Source organism: Oreochromis aureus, linkage group 7 (genome assembly GCF_013358895.1).
Source record: "Oreochromis aureus strain Israel breed Guangdong linkage group 7, ZZ_aureus, whole genome shotgun sequence".
NCBI classification, from domain to species: domain Eukaryota; kingdom Metazoa; phylum Chordata; class Actinopteri; order Cichliformes; family Cichlidae; genus Oreochromis; species Oreochromis aureus.
Genome location: NC_052948.1, coordinates 49,577,132 through 49,591,358, shown reverse-complemented (window position 1 = coordinate 49,591,358; position 14,227 = coordinate 49,577,132). Strand labels below are relative to the sequence as shown.

At 41.3% G+C, this 14,227-nt stretch overlaps 1 protein-coding gene across 2 annotated transcripts in view; it reads right to left on the bottom strand.

Annotated features, from left to right (window-relative positions):
- The window catches only part of LOC116331685 (netrin-G2), a 73,449-nt gene that overhangs the window by 53,293 nt on the left and 5,929 nt on the right, over positions 1-14,227 (bottom strand). For both annotated transcript variants that reach the window (XM_031754434.2, XM_031754433.2), the window contains exon 3: positions 3,679-4,322. In XM_031754434.2, the coding sequence (XP_031610294.1) occupies positions 3,679-4,322 (644 nt within the window). The remainder of the gene's footprint in view (positions 1-3,678; positions 4,323-14,227) is intronic.

The window sequence follows — 14,227 nt, the reverse complement described above, 5'->3', positions numbered from 1 at the left end:
TTCCACAGAGGTAACATCTTACACCGTTTGATGGGAAAACAGCTTGCTCTGCTGTCTCTGTCCGCGGTCAGTTTGGGTTTTTAAAAAGAGTTAACCAATAATAATTACTTTTAACTGGGTTCAGTCAGAGAGCCACAGCTAGAGGCCCGGGGACATACAATACGGTCAGGAAGTGACTACAAGCCTCTCTCCATCGATAACACCAGCATATCTCATTACTGCTGCGACCTGCGGTACACTGCCACTCGGGCTTGATCATATAAAACCCATTTCAGCGCGCTGTCCCCGGCGGAGCTCCAGCGGAGTGGAATATTCATTATTCAAATTTTAAGCATTGGAAATCCTAATATGTTACTAAGGCCAGATGAGATGAGATGGAATGGCTTAGCCTTTTGTCCAGGGAACATTGACTAATCGTCTCGCTCCCCTAAAATCAATTTCCCAGCCGTAAGCATCAGACACTCCTGATTGTACTGTACTGTTGAGGACCCCCCACCACTATCACCTAATACTCCTCCTGGCTGCCCAGAATAACTTATTGATTACTGATTATGTTACGGGAGGTGTGGGTGGCCAGGGCGGAAGACGGACTGGCCTCAGTCATCTCCACAGAGCTAAATTTGGCTCCTCTGTCACCAGATCCAACACACGCTGACACTATCACCAGCTGCCACTGGCCCGGCTCTGAGGATGAGGAGAGAAGTTAAGAGACGTACACAAAGAGAAATTTCCCCGAGCTAACAGTGTAGGTGTAGCTGTTTCAAGCAGCGGCACAGCGGGGATTTCATGTGTGATGATGAATTCTTAGATGTTGTGCACTTGTAGGCCACTAAATAAAGAGTTTGCTCGAATATATCAAAGCCAGAAATGGTTGATTGTTACATTTTCGGAGTTTGGTTGTGGTTCTGGTTTGGCGAGGGACTGTTGCACCCAGAGGTCGATCCCTTGCTCTCTCTGATGCTATGCTGAGCCTGAAAAGTGGCTGTGATCAATACCTGCAGGCCCTTTCACCACTGCCAGAGGGCTGTTTGTGTTTGTGTGCGTGTGCTGTGTCAGCATCCACTCAGGACTTCATCAAACACCCCACCCCCCACCCCCATACCTTGACTCCACACACACACACAAACACACAAACACGCACACACAAAGGCCCCATCGGTCAACGCCTCACTCAAACAGTAGCTCATTTTCACTTTCCCCATCTCACTCTCAACCCCTGTCTGCTTCTCTCTCTCTCTCTCTCTCTCACACACACACACACACACACACACACACACACACACACACACACACACACACACACACACACACTCACAAATTACGCCTTCTTCTTCTGAGTCCATGCCATCCCAACAAGGATGTTAAATACCATTCAAATGTCAGCCTGCTGTATTGATTGGAATAATAATTCTGGAAGAATTCTGAAAGGCAGGAAAGATGGCTTGTTGATGCTAAGCAGCAGCATGACGGCCCGGGCATCGTTCACTGTCACAAAGTTGCCATGTAAGGGTTCCCGGCTCCTCTGGCAGAATGTGGATGGCGGTTTACGTTCGACCACCGAGGCCACGTGTTTCTGTCATTAATCATTGTCTTCACAGGCCAGTGACAGCCAGACCAGGACTCAGGCTGAGAGAGAGTATGTGTGGAAGTGTGGGGGTTGGTGGGGGGGTGTCATTTGAAATGCCCTCAGATCACAGTAGCTGTGTGTGAAAGTGTGTGGCTGAATGTCAGAACAGAGGGTACATTCACTGGCAGGTGAACATACCTTATCTGTCATGTCTGAGTGCAGGAAAAGACAGAAGTAATACTGAACTACAAGCATAAATATGATCAGTTCCATACTGGATCTGGTCTGCGAAGATTCACTAATCTCTTATTAAACAGTGTACGCATGTAAAATTAACACTTTCACTTTTATAGCTGGTGCTGGATGTTGCATTCTGTGGCTGAAGTGCCAGTTAATTCTGTATCAGCTACCCTGAAAACTTGGTCTATCGGTCCAAGCGGCTTCTCTCCAAGCCGTTGACTATACTCTGCCAAAGAGTGTGAGTACAGAGAAACATCCGTACAGTGTTTTTTTTTTTAAAGTTAAACAGAGTGCTGACTGTTCTGCAGAGAAATGATCTAATTGATCATTACTGTGATGCATACAGAAGGCTCCAGTTAAAATTTTCATACATAAGATCAATATTTTGAACTAATTAACCTCGCCGTTCTGAATCAAGACCTTCATTATTTTGGTCAAGTTGTGTGAATGTAATGTCAATGTGTCCGAACAATCAATGTCAAAAAAGACACCTCTAACTTAAAAAATTTCAAATTTCCACTGAAATTAATAAAAAGAAACATTTTCACCAACAATGAAACTCAAACACGGAAATCATTCTCAAAGCTAAAAAACTGAAACTAAACCAACTAACCTTTAACTTATATACGTTGTGGCTGAATTGCTGGGGTTCCTAAACACTTTAACTTTGCAATAATACCACCCACTCTTGATTGTTGAATATCTAGAAAGAAATTTCACAAACTTATTTGCATCAGTGGTGGGATCCTATTACACTATGGCGCTTGAATTCACGGTGCTCTTTAGAACTAGCTCACCGCTTCATTTTGTACACCTACAGCAACTGGACTGAAAACATCCAAAGTTTACAGACAACATACAGCTTATAAAGCAAGAATTAATTACCAAAAAAATCAAGCAAATACAATAAAATTCCCAGCAAGAAGCATTTCTAGCTTCTTGTACCAAAACAAATTATGTAACATCTTCATTGAATAATTTTATATTTCTAGTTCTAGTTCCTTAAAAAAATACAAAGCTACATTCAAGATTTGATAAAAGATTCAGTGTCATTTTAATTTGATATATGATTCAGATTTAACATAGTGCTTTGGACCCTTACCAAGTTATATGAAATGGAAAACTATTACTGATGTAATTGAGCTGTTGTGGTTTTGCTTTGGTATTTAATATTTCGATTGGAGACTATGTAGTGCATTGTCAAAACGGTTTTCAATTAAAACAAAGTTTAATTTTATTTAAGTTATGATATCAATATTTTGCAACGTACCTTTAGTCATTTCTAGCTACTTGCTAGGTTAAACATGTATTCCCTGATGGGTTTGTTTGTTGCTGGCTGTTGAACACACATTTCTCATTAGTGACTGGAGGTTGCCAGGGGTTTGCTGACTGGTCTAACTTTTAATGTGTTTTAAAGAAATTTAGCAGCTGAGCATCTTTGAGATTTCTGCTCCTATCCTAAAACATGTATTTGTGCCTTTGCCAAAATCCTTTAACCCTTGTTAAGCTATTCTTACTAAGAGTAATGTTTGGTTTTAAAAAGGATGCTGGTATTTTATCAAAGTATTATAACTGGATAAACCGAATAAAATGGCTCCCATTTTATAAATATATAAATCTGTCTGAGTTTTAATACTTTGCAAATGTTCCTCTTAGTGAACTTCAGTTTAACACATATGTTTTTAATAGTTTATTTTATTTTTTTTAATTTATTTAATTTTTTGATTTTTGTGTCCTGTACGGCAGTTCCGGCGTTCTTAATAGTTTAATGTATTGTATTCTTCTCACCAAAGAATTTCTTATGTTCATAATCAGATTTTACATTCAAAGGTGTGAATTAGTATCAAGATGTAGTCAAAAGTGGCTCTCACCTGGCAGGTACCTCGATGTTGGAGATGGCGTAGAAGTACTTGAGTAGGTTGTCTCTCTGGACATAGGTACCTCCGAGGGCGGGCCTGAGCAGCCTCAACCTAAGGTTGGTGAAGGTGAAGAAGTCCTTCAGTCCCTTCATACTTTCCATTCGGGCGTACAGGTTGTCCATGTTCTGTAGCCGAGGTCCAGCAAACACAGCAAATCGTGCCCGCACCTCAAACTTCACGTTCTTTTCACCCTTGGAGCCAACCCAGCGCGAGTACTGCTCAGTGCAGATGACCCGTGTGATGTTAGCAGGCGAGAGATCGCGCACTTGTTTGGGTGGCATGTTGAATGCATCCAGACAGTCGTCGGCATAGAACTGGTAGGGCTGCCAGGAGCGTCCGTGGTCCATGGACTTATCCAGAACCATGATCGTAGGACGGCCATATTCAAAGGAGATCTGGATATCGTCTGTGAGCTCCAGACTCTTGTTCCAGGACATGGTGACGTTGGCCAGCAGGGGCACTGGGTGATTTCGCCATGTTACAGTCTGCCAGTAGGTAATTAGGCCGTTGCGCTCATTGTCCTGCATCAGCTGAGGAGGGTGGGCAAGGTCTGGATTTAAGGCATCGCACTCGTCACTACATAGGTATGGGTTCTCCTAAAAGAGAGATAAAGGCAGACAGAAAGGATTTCATTCAGGGTTCGGGAATGACTCTAACAAGAGGAACAGTAATGAATACTTGATAATACAGTGCATATTCCCGAAAATTGCATTTTTATTAGATTACTGCAAATTCACATTGACACTGGGGCCTTTTGAGTCCCTTGGGCAGTTGCCTGCTTTTCTCCTCTGGTCATCCAGCCCTAAATAGGCTCAGCAAATTCTCAATTGACAAGACAACAAAATGTCTTTGCTTTAAAAATGGATTTGTGGTCCCTGCAGTAGCTGCAGCCATCATTACTGCAACGGAAAATTATGTTAAGCTAAGGATTTACAAATTCTATTCACAATCATCAGGATGTTCCTTTGTTCCCAGTACAAATGCTGATTCAAAAGATATTTATTTATTCCCACAATATCCACAGCTCAACACCAAAATCCTCCATATTATCCTCCCAAAAAAGACAAAAAGAGACGTGTATGGAGGGCCTTGCCAATGCACCAAGGGACAGAGAGCTTAAAAGTAAACTTGCCAAACAACACAACAGGAAGTGTGAAGGTCAAGAGGATCGTGCATCATCACTGTCTTTGCATAGACAGCAGAGTGCTGCTGCACTTTTAACTCCAGAGAATTGATCCTCCTCTTCTAGTGATGCCAAGACTTTCAAGTTGCTGCCCCTCTACACAACTAAAAGTCAACAGGATTAGTCACGCTGCTCACAGAGAGCTACAAGCCTCTTTACACCTGCAACGAGAAATGCTTCTGTAAGAATATCTCATGCATCTCATCTTCCCTTGATACCAGTAAGACAAATTCATCTTCCACTTGTTTAGGCTTGCAAATTCTGAAACACCCCCCAAAAAACAAAACATAACAAAAACCCCCAACAAAAAACATCATTACTACTTTATATACGTGATACAGCACGGCTTTCTCGGCAGTATTATATTGACAAATGTAATCTTTGGCTGGATTATGTTCGGGATCAGGGTTGAGTGAATGAAGTGCTATATTTAGTGTATGTACTGCAGCACAGTCACAGAGAGGTGGGTACAGGGTGGGCCGCAGCTCCTGACAAGTGATTCCCATCTCTATGTAGATTTAGGCGACAAGGCTGTGCCTTCAGTTCATTTTGTATCAAGACGTTTATATATTAAACCAGACCACAGTCCTTTCCTAGCCCAAGTTCTGACTGTCTACACATAACAATAAAATATATCAGTGCTGTAGTCATTACACGCAGCTATTGTTCTGCATGATCTGATATTCCAGTGAAAAACAAATAAAATAGCTTGGCTGTAATCATTTTAGTAACTTGCCAAATATGTTAATTAGCAAAAAAACATGGTGTGATAAATGTAATTTCTAGGAGCCTAAGTTAGCATCAACTAACCAACTTTTCAAATAAGTTTTATACATCTTTAATTCCACAGATGCTGGCTCGTCATATTAAAACCGCTGCAGACGTTTCTGTGAAATTGATGCAGCTGACTGTTTTAAGCCAGTTGTCTGACATCCCCATCACCACCCAAGTAAAAATATTTACCTAAGGAAATCCCACAGATCCGCAGCCATCTCTCTTGGTGCTTAATTTGCCATGCTCAGCTCTCGTGCTGTTTGGATTGTTTTACATTCAGAAGGCTAACCATGCCCCCAAGATGCACTAATTAGACTGTTAGAGTTATGATTTTCTACAATATTTAGTCTAAGTCACTAATTGCATCAAAGGGGTCATATCTTTGTATTATTTGTCCAAGCATTCGCTCTATTGCCCTCATATACTGGCTTCTTTCATTACACATCACTTCACATTTAGAGCAAGTTTTTATGTACCATGTGAAAAAGTATTGTCATAATTTCGTTGTGTTGGCATAATGACAAAAAAGACTTTTAAATCATGAATCTTCAACTGTGTTTTCATCCTCCTCTCTGGTTCTCTCCACTCGTAGTAACTGATTGCAGTTCAACAGCTGATGTCATCCTTATTCTTTTATTTATTGGAAATCCGGCTGTCGTTCTGCGTTTTACCGCTGCGTGCTTAACAAGCTCTTGATGGACTAGAGAGTATAAATATCCCTCTTTTTTTCTTCCACCTCTACCGCCCCTGCCTCTGCGCTGCTTCCTCCCCTTTCTTCTTCTCTTTTTTCATCCTCCCTTATTATTTTTACTTTTAGCACTTGTGCTGTTTCTAATTGTAGCGTTTAAGAATGCACCAGCTCAACTTGAAATGTCATTTGGTAAAATAATAGCAATTAGGCTGAAAATAACTACTACAGGGAGAAAAAAAACATGTTTAGTTAAATAATTAGTTTGAAGATTTTCAATTATTACACAGTAAAGATGGGCTGTTGTAAAGCAGACAAAGTTAGGTTTCATATCTACACCATATAGAAAATTCTTGAGCAAGGTACTGATTCTTTAGCATTTGACCTGCAAGTGAGATCCCAAAACTGGTAGGTTTTTAAAAATTATTTCAAATTTTAAGTTGTTGGACAGGTTTTTATGTGAGCTGGCAAACTGTACAAGAGTCTCGGTGCAATAAATGCAAAGGCTCAATTACCTTAAATGACCTTGAGTGGTTTTTAGGTGAAATGGGGCCAATGAGAGAAGTTGTTGACAAAATGACCTCAGGGACCCAGAGGCAAAATATGGATTGAAATTAATAGAGTTGATCCACAGGGAGGCTTGAAAGACAAACTATAACCTTTTTAAAATTAATTTTGTATTTAGCCAGGACAGCCAAGCCAAAACAGAAGTGATATGTTATCTTTTATTTGTACCAGTTAGAAGTTTGGCTGCTGAGTCCAGCTGAGAGGTGATATAATTGTAGATTAATGCAGATTAATGTAGATTTAGAGCCAATACCAGCTCTAATTAAGTGATGCTTCTCAGTCGGTGAAAGCTGAGTTCGCTGATTTGATTAATAAAAAGGAACTTTCCATAGAAACACCAAGATTTTCAACCAGGAGCACCAGGTGTGTTTGTTAAGATATTTATAGAGTTTGATGGACCAAATTAAATAGTTTTGGTTTTGGTATCATTTAGTTGAAGGAGGGTCCGCAATTTGAGACAAAGACTTTTTTCACTGAGAAGATATTTTCAAGTGTGGCAAGTAGATAAAGTTCAGTATCATCCAGGTATAAGTGAATATATTATAAGTGAATATAATATAACTGCTAGAGCTGAAAGGTAACATGTATAATAAGAAGAGAAGAGGACCTGATTTAGATCCCTGGGGGTTGTCGCGTTTAGTGGAAGGTGGGGAAGAAGAACAGTTTCCTGCTTGGACGTGTAACATCACATATCATGAACGCTCAGAGCCTTAACAACCAATGAGATGTTTTAACAATATACCACAAGGATCTGCCATATTGTTTATTCTTATATTTTAATTAGACCAAAAGAAAGAAAGAAAAAAACACTTTTCTCTTGATAATACCAATTTCTTGGCCCTAGCTAAAATTCATTGTGCACATATAATGTCTTGTGTGTTGTTAAAATAATGTCAAAATGTAATGAATTTATTTATGCAACTATAGTAGTCATTTGATCAATTGAGATCTAATTACTTTTGGTGTAGCCATTTATCAAATTGTAGTCATGGCTGCATATTGAACTGAAAAAATGTATTAAACTATGTATGGAAGCCTTAATGTAGAGTAATGTAATGGTGCTGCTGCTTTAATTTAAACAAGGCTAAATTTGATCGCCTGATGATTTCACCACAAATTTGTGTTTCAACGATCAAACACTGACCCCCTGCAGGGTTTAAAGGTTGGTTGTATATAATTTGAAGTTTCATTCTTCGTGGACTTGGTGGAGTCGTCAGGGCGCTTGAACATCCTCAAGCTGACGCAGCTGCTAACAAGCTTGACAGAGTTGGGTCTGAGGTGCAAACGTTTCATGGATATCTGAGATATTGAGAATACAGATGGAGAGTCAGAGAAGCTCCTTTGTTTTATTTTTTTCCCCCGCTACTAAAAAGAAATCAAGCTCTCTACAGCCACCTTTCAGTTCCATAAAGATTTTGGGTGGAGTATCACATGAAACAGCAGTTTCTTCTTTCTGTGAAAGCAGTACTGCACAATATTGATGAACCTTGCAAGCGCATATCATGTGTCGCTGCTTCTTTGCATCTATTGCCAAGCCCTCTTGAATAAAGTCATTGGACTGCACTACAGAAAAGTGAGCAGTCACTCAAGCTCACTCTAGTGGCCTGATAACAAAAGCAAAAGTTACAATCCTGCGAGGCTGAGATTATAAATCATCTGATTTATGGTGACAGTGCAGAGTGGGGAAAACTCCAAACATAAGCAAACGCTGAGCTGGTGCTGAGAGAAGCTGTATGGCACAAACGACACTGTGCAGGATCATAATGCATGTGAAGACACAGCAGTGGTATCTTTATACCAGAAACTGCAGATAATCTATCTCTCTGCTCACTGGAGCAACATAGCAGCATTGTTCCCCATCTGATAACCCAATTATCTCTCTTTGCACTGACTCAGATAGAGATCACTGTCAGCGCAAACACACTTAAGATGATCATCTACAACGCTCATAAACAACTGCAACCAGAAAAAGTAATTAGGATCAGATGAAGAGGGTTACAGCGAGCCTCGGAGTGAGAGTAGCAGCTCCGTGGTGGCCCAGCTGCTTCTGTGCCCTTCAATCCAGACCCGTCCACACACGTGTTTACACACACTCAAAGTAAGATTAGTACGCCTGTTGTTCTGAGGATGACCCTCGACCTACAAATCCTATTGAAAATGATCGCACTGTCACACTGTCCCAGATACAGCACATATAGGTTAGCTCCTGAAGTGTACCGGCGATAGCATTTCCTGTTTTCTCTGACACAGAAAGCATGTGAGTACCAGACAACATGAGGGAGTCATTACAGTATTTTACGGCAGCAGGTCGAAAGCGTTCGCCAACCTCCTCCGACCTCAGCCGGCCCTTTAGGATTAACTAGTCTGGAGGTGATATGTACTGTAATAAGCTGGAAGATTTTATCCCCCGTGAGAGACTTACATGAGGTTATGTTTTAGCCCTTTGTATGCCCGTGTCCTCCTTATTCCACCTTCTTATTCCCCAGCCAGGCTCAACATACATACATATATATATATATCACTATATTCCAGGATACACACACACAAACACCAGCAAACACAATCTTTTCCCTGACAGAAACACACAGACACACAGATCCCAGCCAAATGCTGCGGCAGGTGGCCCGCACTGCTAAGCCCCTCCAGCAATTATCCTCGCCGGGATCCCGTCTCCACGACAACAGCCGCCATGATGCCCCTGCCGTCAGTGGCTTTCTTGTTTTCACTCACAGGATGACAATGAGATCCTAAATGGTCATTAGAAATACCTCAAGTGCTAGAAATTTGGCCCATGCTACGGCTGTGAGCACAGATAGTTGCCTTGTTTTTGGACACATCTGGAGCGACGAAACAACTCTTGTTCTTTAAAGAAAAAGAAAAGGTCCACTTTCCATTCACAAAGAAGTATGCAGAAAATGTTCCTTTACATGTCTGTCCCTTCCTTTGCTCTTATGACCAGTTGTGTTCCCAAGAAATATTTTCTGTTGCCACCTTTCTCTATCACGCTGTCTGCCTTATTTCTACCTCCACTTATAGAGGTTTCCACAATACATTGCTAGCGAGGGGAATAGAGGTACCGACCCTCACTCGGAGAACGCAATTTATTTTATTTTGGAGAAACATCAAATGAAATGGCCCTCCCCATTAAAAAGGGCACAGAGGGGAAGAGAAAGAGATATTGCTTTTTCACTTATAACGTAATCTTTTATTTTGTTGGAAGCTTTTCCATCATGCTGCAAGTTCTTGTTACCCTGGATGGGGACAGTACATCAGTGCGTGTGTGTGTGTGTTGCCAGCAAGCATACGTAACCGTGTATTTGTACATGTAAAGGATTACAAACCTTTTACTTTACCTGAAAAAGTGATTATCCGCTTGCTGGAAAATGTCTTGCTGGGTGCAAAACAGCAGTTGGCAAGTGTAAAAGTGTCTTAGGTGTGCGTTTGTGTGGGCGGGTGTTGTTTATGTCTGTGTGCGTCCGTGTGCGTGTATTCGTGTGTATGTGTGTGTGCAGGCAGGAAAAAGTAAATGTTTACTGTAGGCATGTGTGATTGTGCATGAGGAGGAGGAGGAGGAGAGAATAAGAAGGACCAAGCGGAGACACCACGCTGATCCGAAGCAGCAGCAGAGCTTGTCCTGTTCAAATTACCGCAGTTGAACCAGCACGAGTTTTATTAGCAACTTATCTTAGAATTCAGGCAGTGCTTATAGCAGATCCAAATTATCTGGCAGTGTTACTGTTGTCTCCAAGTGTAGCGATTAGATGGATTCAGGGTCCGTTGTAAAATCTAAACCAATGGTAGTTGAGATGTAGGTAAGGTAAGGCAGAAGAGATGAGATGTGAACTGTGCAACAGAGACCTTTATATCATTTTCTTTACCTTTCTGTATTTTTTAAATATTGCACTGGCAGTTTATCTCAAATGGAGTCTGCAAACACAGCTGAATTCACAGTTGACAATTTAAGAAAAGCATTAAAACTCATATAACAGAATCAGATATATCATGTCTAACTTGCCCACACTGACCGCTACGAGTTGAGAGTTGGAGCACCGGTTATGCTAATGGTGGCTAACCTCAAGTGGGGATGAGGGGTGGGATATAGAAGTGTGGTAAGCTTTTATGTCACACCTCCAAGTATTTTGTCATGACAGCTTTACAGTCTTTGGCCCACTGCAACTGACACTGACGGATCACTTGAGGTAGGTCCCCAGTTCTTTCTCGGATCCCTCTGAAGCTGCATGAAGTTTTATTTTAAAGGTGCAGTCAGTTGTTTGTAGATTTTGTTTAAAAGAAAAAGATAATATTGTACTTGTACTTGTATGCTTTGTTAGGAACTGAGAATTAATCCATTAAAAATACATTGTATTGTAGATGACGGGGCAAATAAACTACAGAGGCTGATATGGACAGCGCAATTCTGTCTAATTGGGTTTTATGTCATATGTAGTATGCCAAAAAGGGGAGGAAAATTTTAATTACACATTAAAATTAGACATGCGACCCTGCTGTTTCTGGATAGATGACAACGCGCCAACTAAACAACAACAGCTGGTTATAAGCTAACATTACGCCAGCTAACGTTAAGCTTGAGTGTCCTAAGAATCACTTTCACGCCAATGCACAGTTTGAATAATTTCTCATCTTTTATGAGAATTTGATCTCTAAGTGTCTGAGTCCAACAAAGTTTCATTAGCACAGCAAAAACAGCACCGCTTACCAGCATAACATTCAAGACATCCTCACCACCCACCTCAGTATCAACGTCATTGGAGAGTATTGGACTGCTTTCACAAAGTTTTACAGCCTTTTCCAGAGTAAATAGACATGGATGTTTTCACCCACGATATTGACAAGTAAACTTTGTGAGGTAAACAGCCTGACAGCCTACCCAGAATGCAAAAAACTCAGATCAAGTCTGAACTTACTTTGCTATCTCGGTTCTACAGATGAAAAGCAGCCAGTTTTTGAGAAGACTTGGGGGTAAAAACTGAAAATATAGCAAAGTATTTAATTGACACATATCTGTTTTTAAAATATAATGTATACAAAAATTGTTTTTTTTACACAAACAGTAGTATAGTGACTGTATCTGTTATGGGATGGAATCAAAATAAAATGTTTTTTATCTCTCTTGGTTGCCCAAAATATGTTTGTCCTACAGCAGCCACCGTAGCTAGGATGATACAATTGAATTGAAATCTACTGACATCTAGTGGTCGGATTTTAAAAACTGTACCTTTAAGTCCTTTAAACTGACTTTTATACCTAATTTAAAGTTGGCTTATCTCTCCTTCTTCTTGTGCACATCTGCACTGCTTCCTCGTTGCTATATTTAAATCACTTCCTGGAACTCGTTGCTGTTGTTGATGTTATGTTTTTTAAAAAATTCATGGGGTCGTTCCTTGTGAAGTCAACCCCGAGAGTCAGACTGTCAACACTAATGCAGGCGTCTGACAGAGAACATTAGGCAGAAGCAACCTGAACTGCATGTGCCATCCTTCCATCAAATCTTTTAGGCAGCAGTAACATAAAGTTTGCTCACCACGTGTCGTATGTCCTGTGACTTGAGCCTCTTTCTGAAAATGAAAGTCAAATTTAAGGTTAACCTTTTTGACACACTGGAGGACGTTCAGTGTATCACAGATGTGCAACTTGTGAGAACAGGACTTCCACTGAGTGATCTACAAATAGAAAACAGTGAACTGCTACCCAGGAAGACTGCCTTGAAGGGGACATCAGCCAGATTTAAGTAACATTTTAAAAGATTTTAAATCTTTTTGAGCAGAACTGTGGATCTTTTTCTTCTGCACACTTTTTGAACTGAGGAGCTGCACAAAGAGAAATAAATGTCAAACTCTGGTATTTGTAAGCCTGGGCGTCCTCATACTTTCAATCTTTGTTTTTGAAAACACTTTAGTCACTACTTTTCCCTTATAGAGTTTTTGGTAAACCAAGATGATCCATGTCATGTTTTTCACAGCTTCACTGAAAACCTTAATCTGAAAACTTCTTATATGCACCTCAAATCATCCTGAAAGTTAGCACAGGAAGTATGCTCATGTGCAAGTGCGGGAAAGCGATGCAGGAGAGTGGAGGGTTGCTTTTGATTTTAAAGGTTTTTGGAAAGTTGACATCAAACTATTTTTTTTTTCGGGGTGTTTTGCCTTAGTGTAAGAAAATGTGGATTGTAGTGAGAGCCGGGGGGCCAAAAACTCTTCAAATCAAAGGAAATCATACCAAGTACTTGTCAATAGGCCGTTCCAGGGGATATCTGAATTTTCTCTGTCTGTTCTGATAGATTCTGATACACTGAAGCGTTTGGAAAGCTGCAGGGTGCTGCATCCTTGCCCTTGTTTGAATTTTCTAACCCAGACTTTTAAATGATCCTCCTTACACTGTTGCCACTCAATCTCTTGTACACTGGACAGATACATGAACGCTTCTTGCATTCGTAGTAGTATCCCCACTCAACACATCCCTCAGTACTGAGCATTACTCCTCTCCACACATCCTGATAGGTTAAACAAGGTGTTTTGCTAAGTTCACCTCAGACTGTCTAAGCCCTGCAGCCAATCCCTCTTAGTATCACCTCAGTCAGGGATAAATCTCACTTATAACTATCCTCCCGTTCTGCCAACACATCTAAACACTCTCTGATCACTTTCAACTGTGTCCTAATGGGGGAAGCAAGCCATGCCATTACATCACCGCACCCTCCCCCTCCTGCCTTGTTTGTATAGTCACACTCTGTCACTCTCTTTAGCTGTCCGTTCCCTTCTCTCTCTCTTTTCCCTTCGATAATTATGCCCCTGCGCTGTCAAAGCTGCTCATGCTGTGCCCAAATTCACCTCCAAGGGTGTATTATTAGGACAGTGGCCACCTGGGCTATCTTTCACCCCAGGGAGGCTGACTGACGATGGCCCACTGCTGGATGTGGGTGGCCCTTTTGCGCAGCCTTGAAGTCCCACTGCTGGGCAGGGCAAGCCAGCCGGGCCTGGCATGGCTACACTGGGCAGGGAGTATGAAGTATGGCCATAGGCCCAGTCTGGGATGCACTGATCCACGCTACCAGCTGCCATCTTCCTCCCCTTCCTGCATGCTCCCTTTCCGCTGCTGCGCGGCTTCTCTCTCTTATCACGTCTATTTTTAGAGCTGGCAGATTTCTACCTTCTAAAATGGGCAAATGTGTTTTGAAACAGGAAGGTGTGTGTGTGTGTGTGTCTGTGCGCACGTTTTTGTTTTTTTTGTCTTTCTTAGACATACTACTGTGCACTGTTGGCCAACTCGTG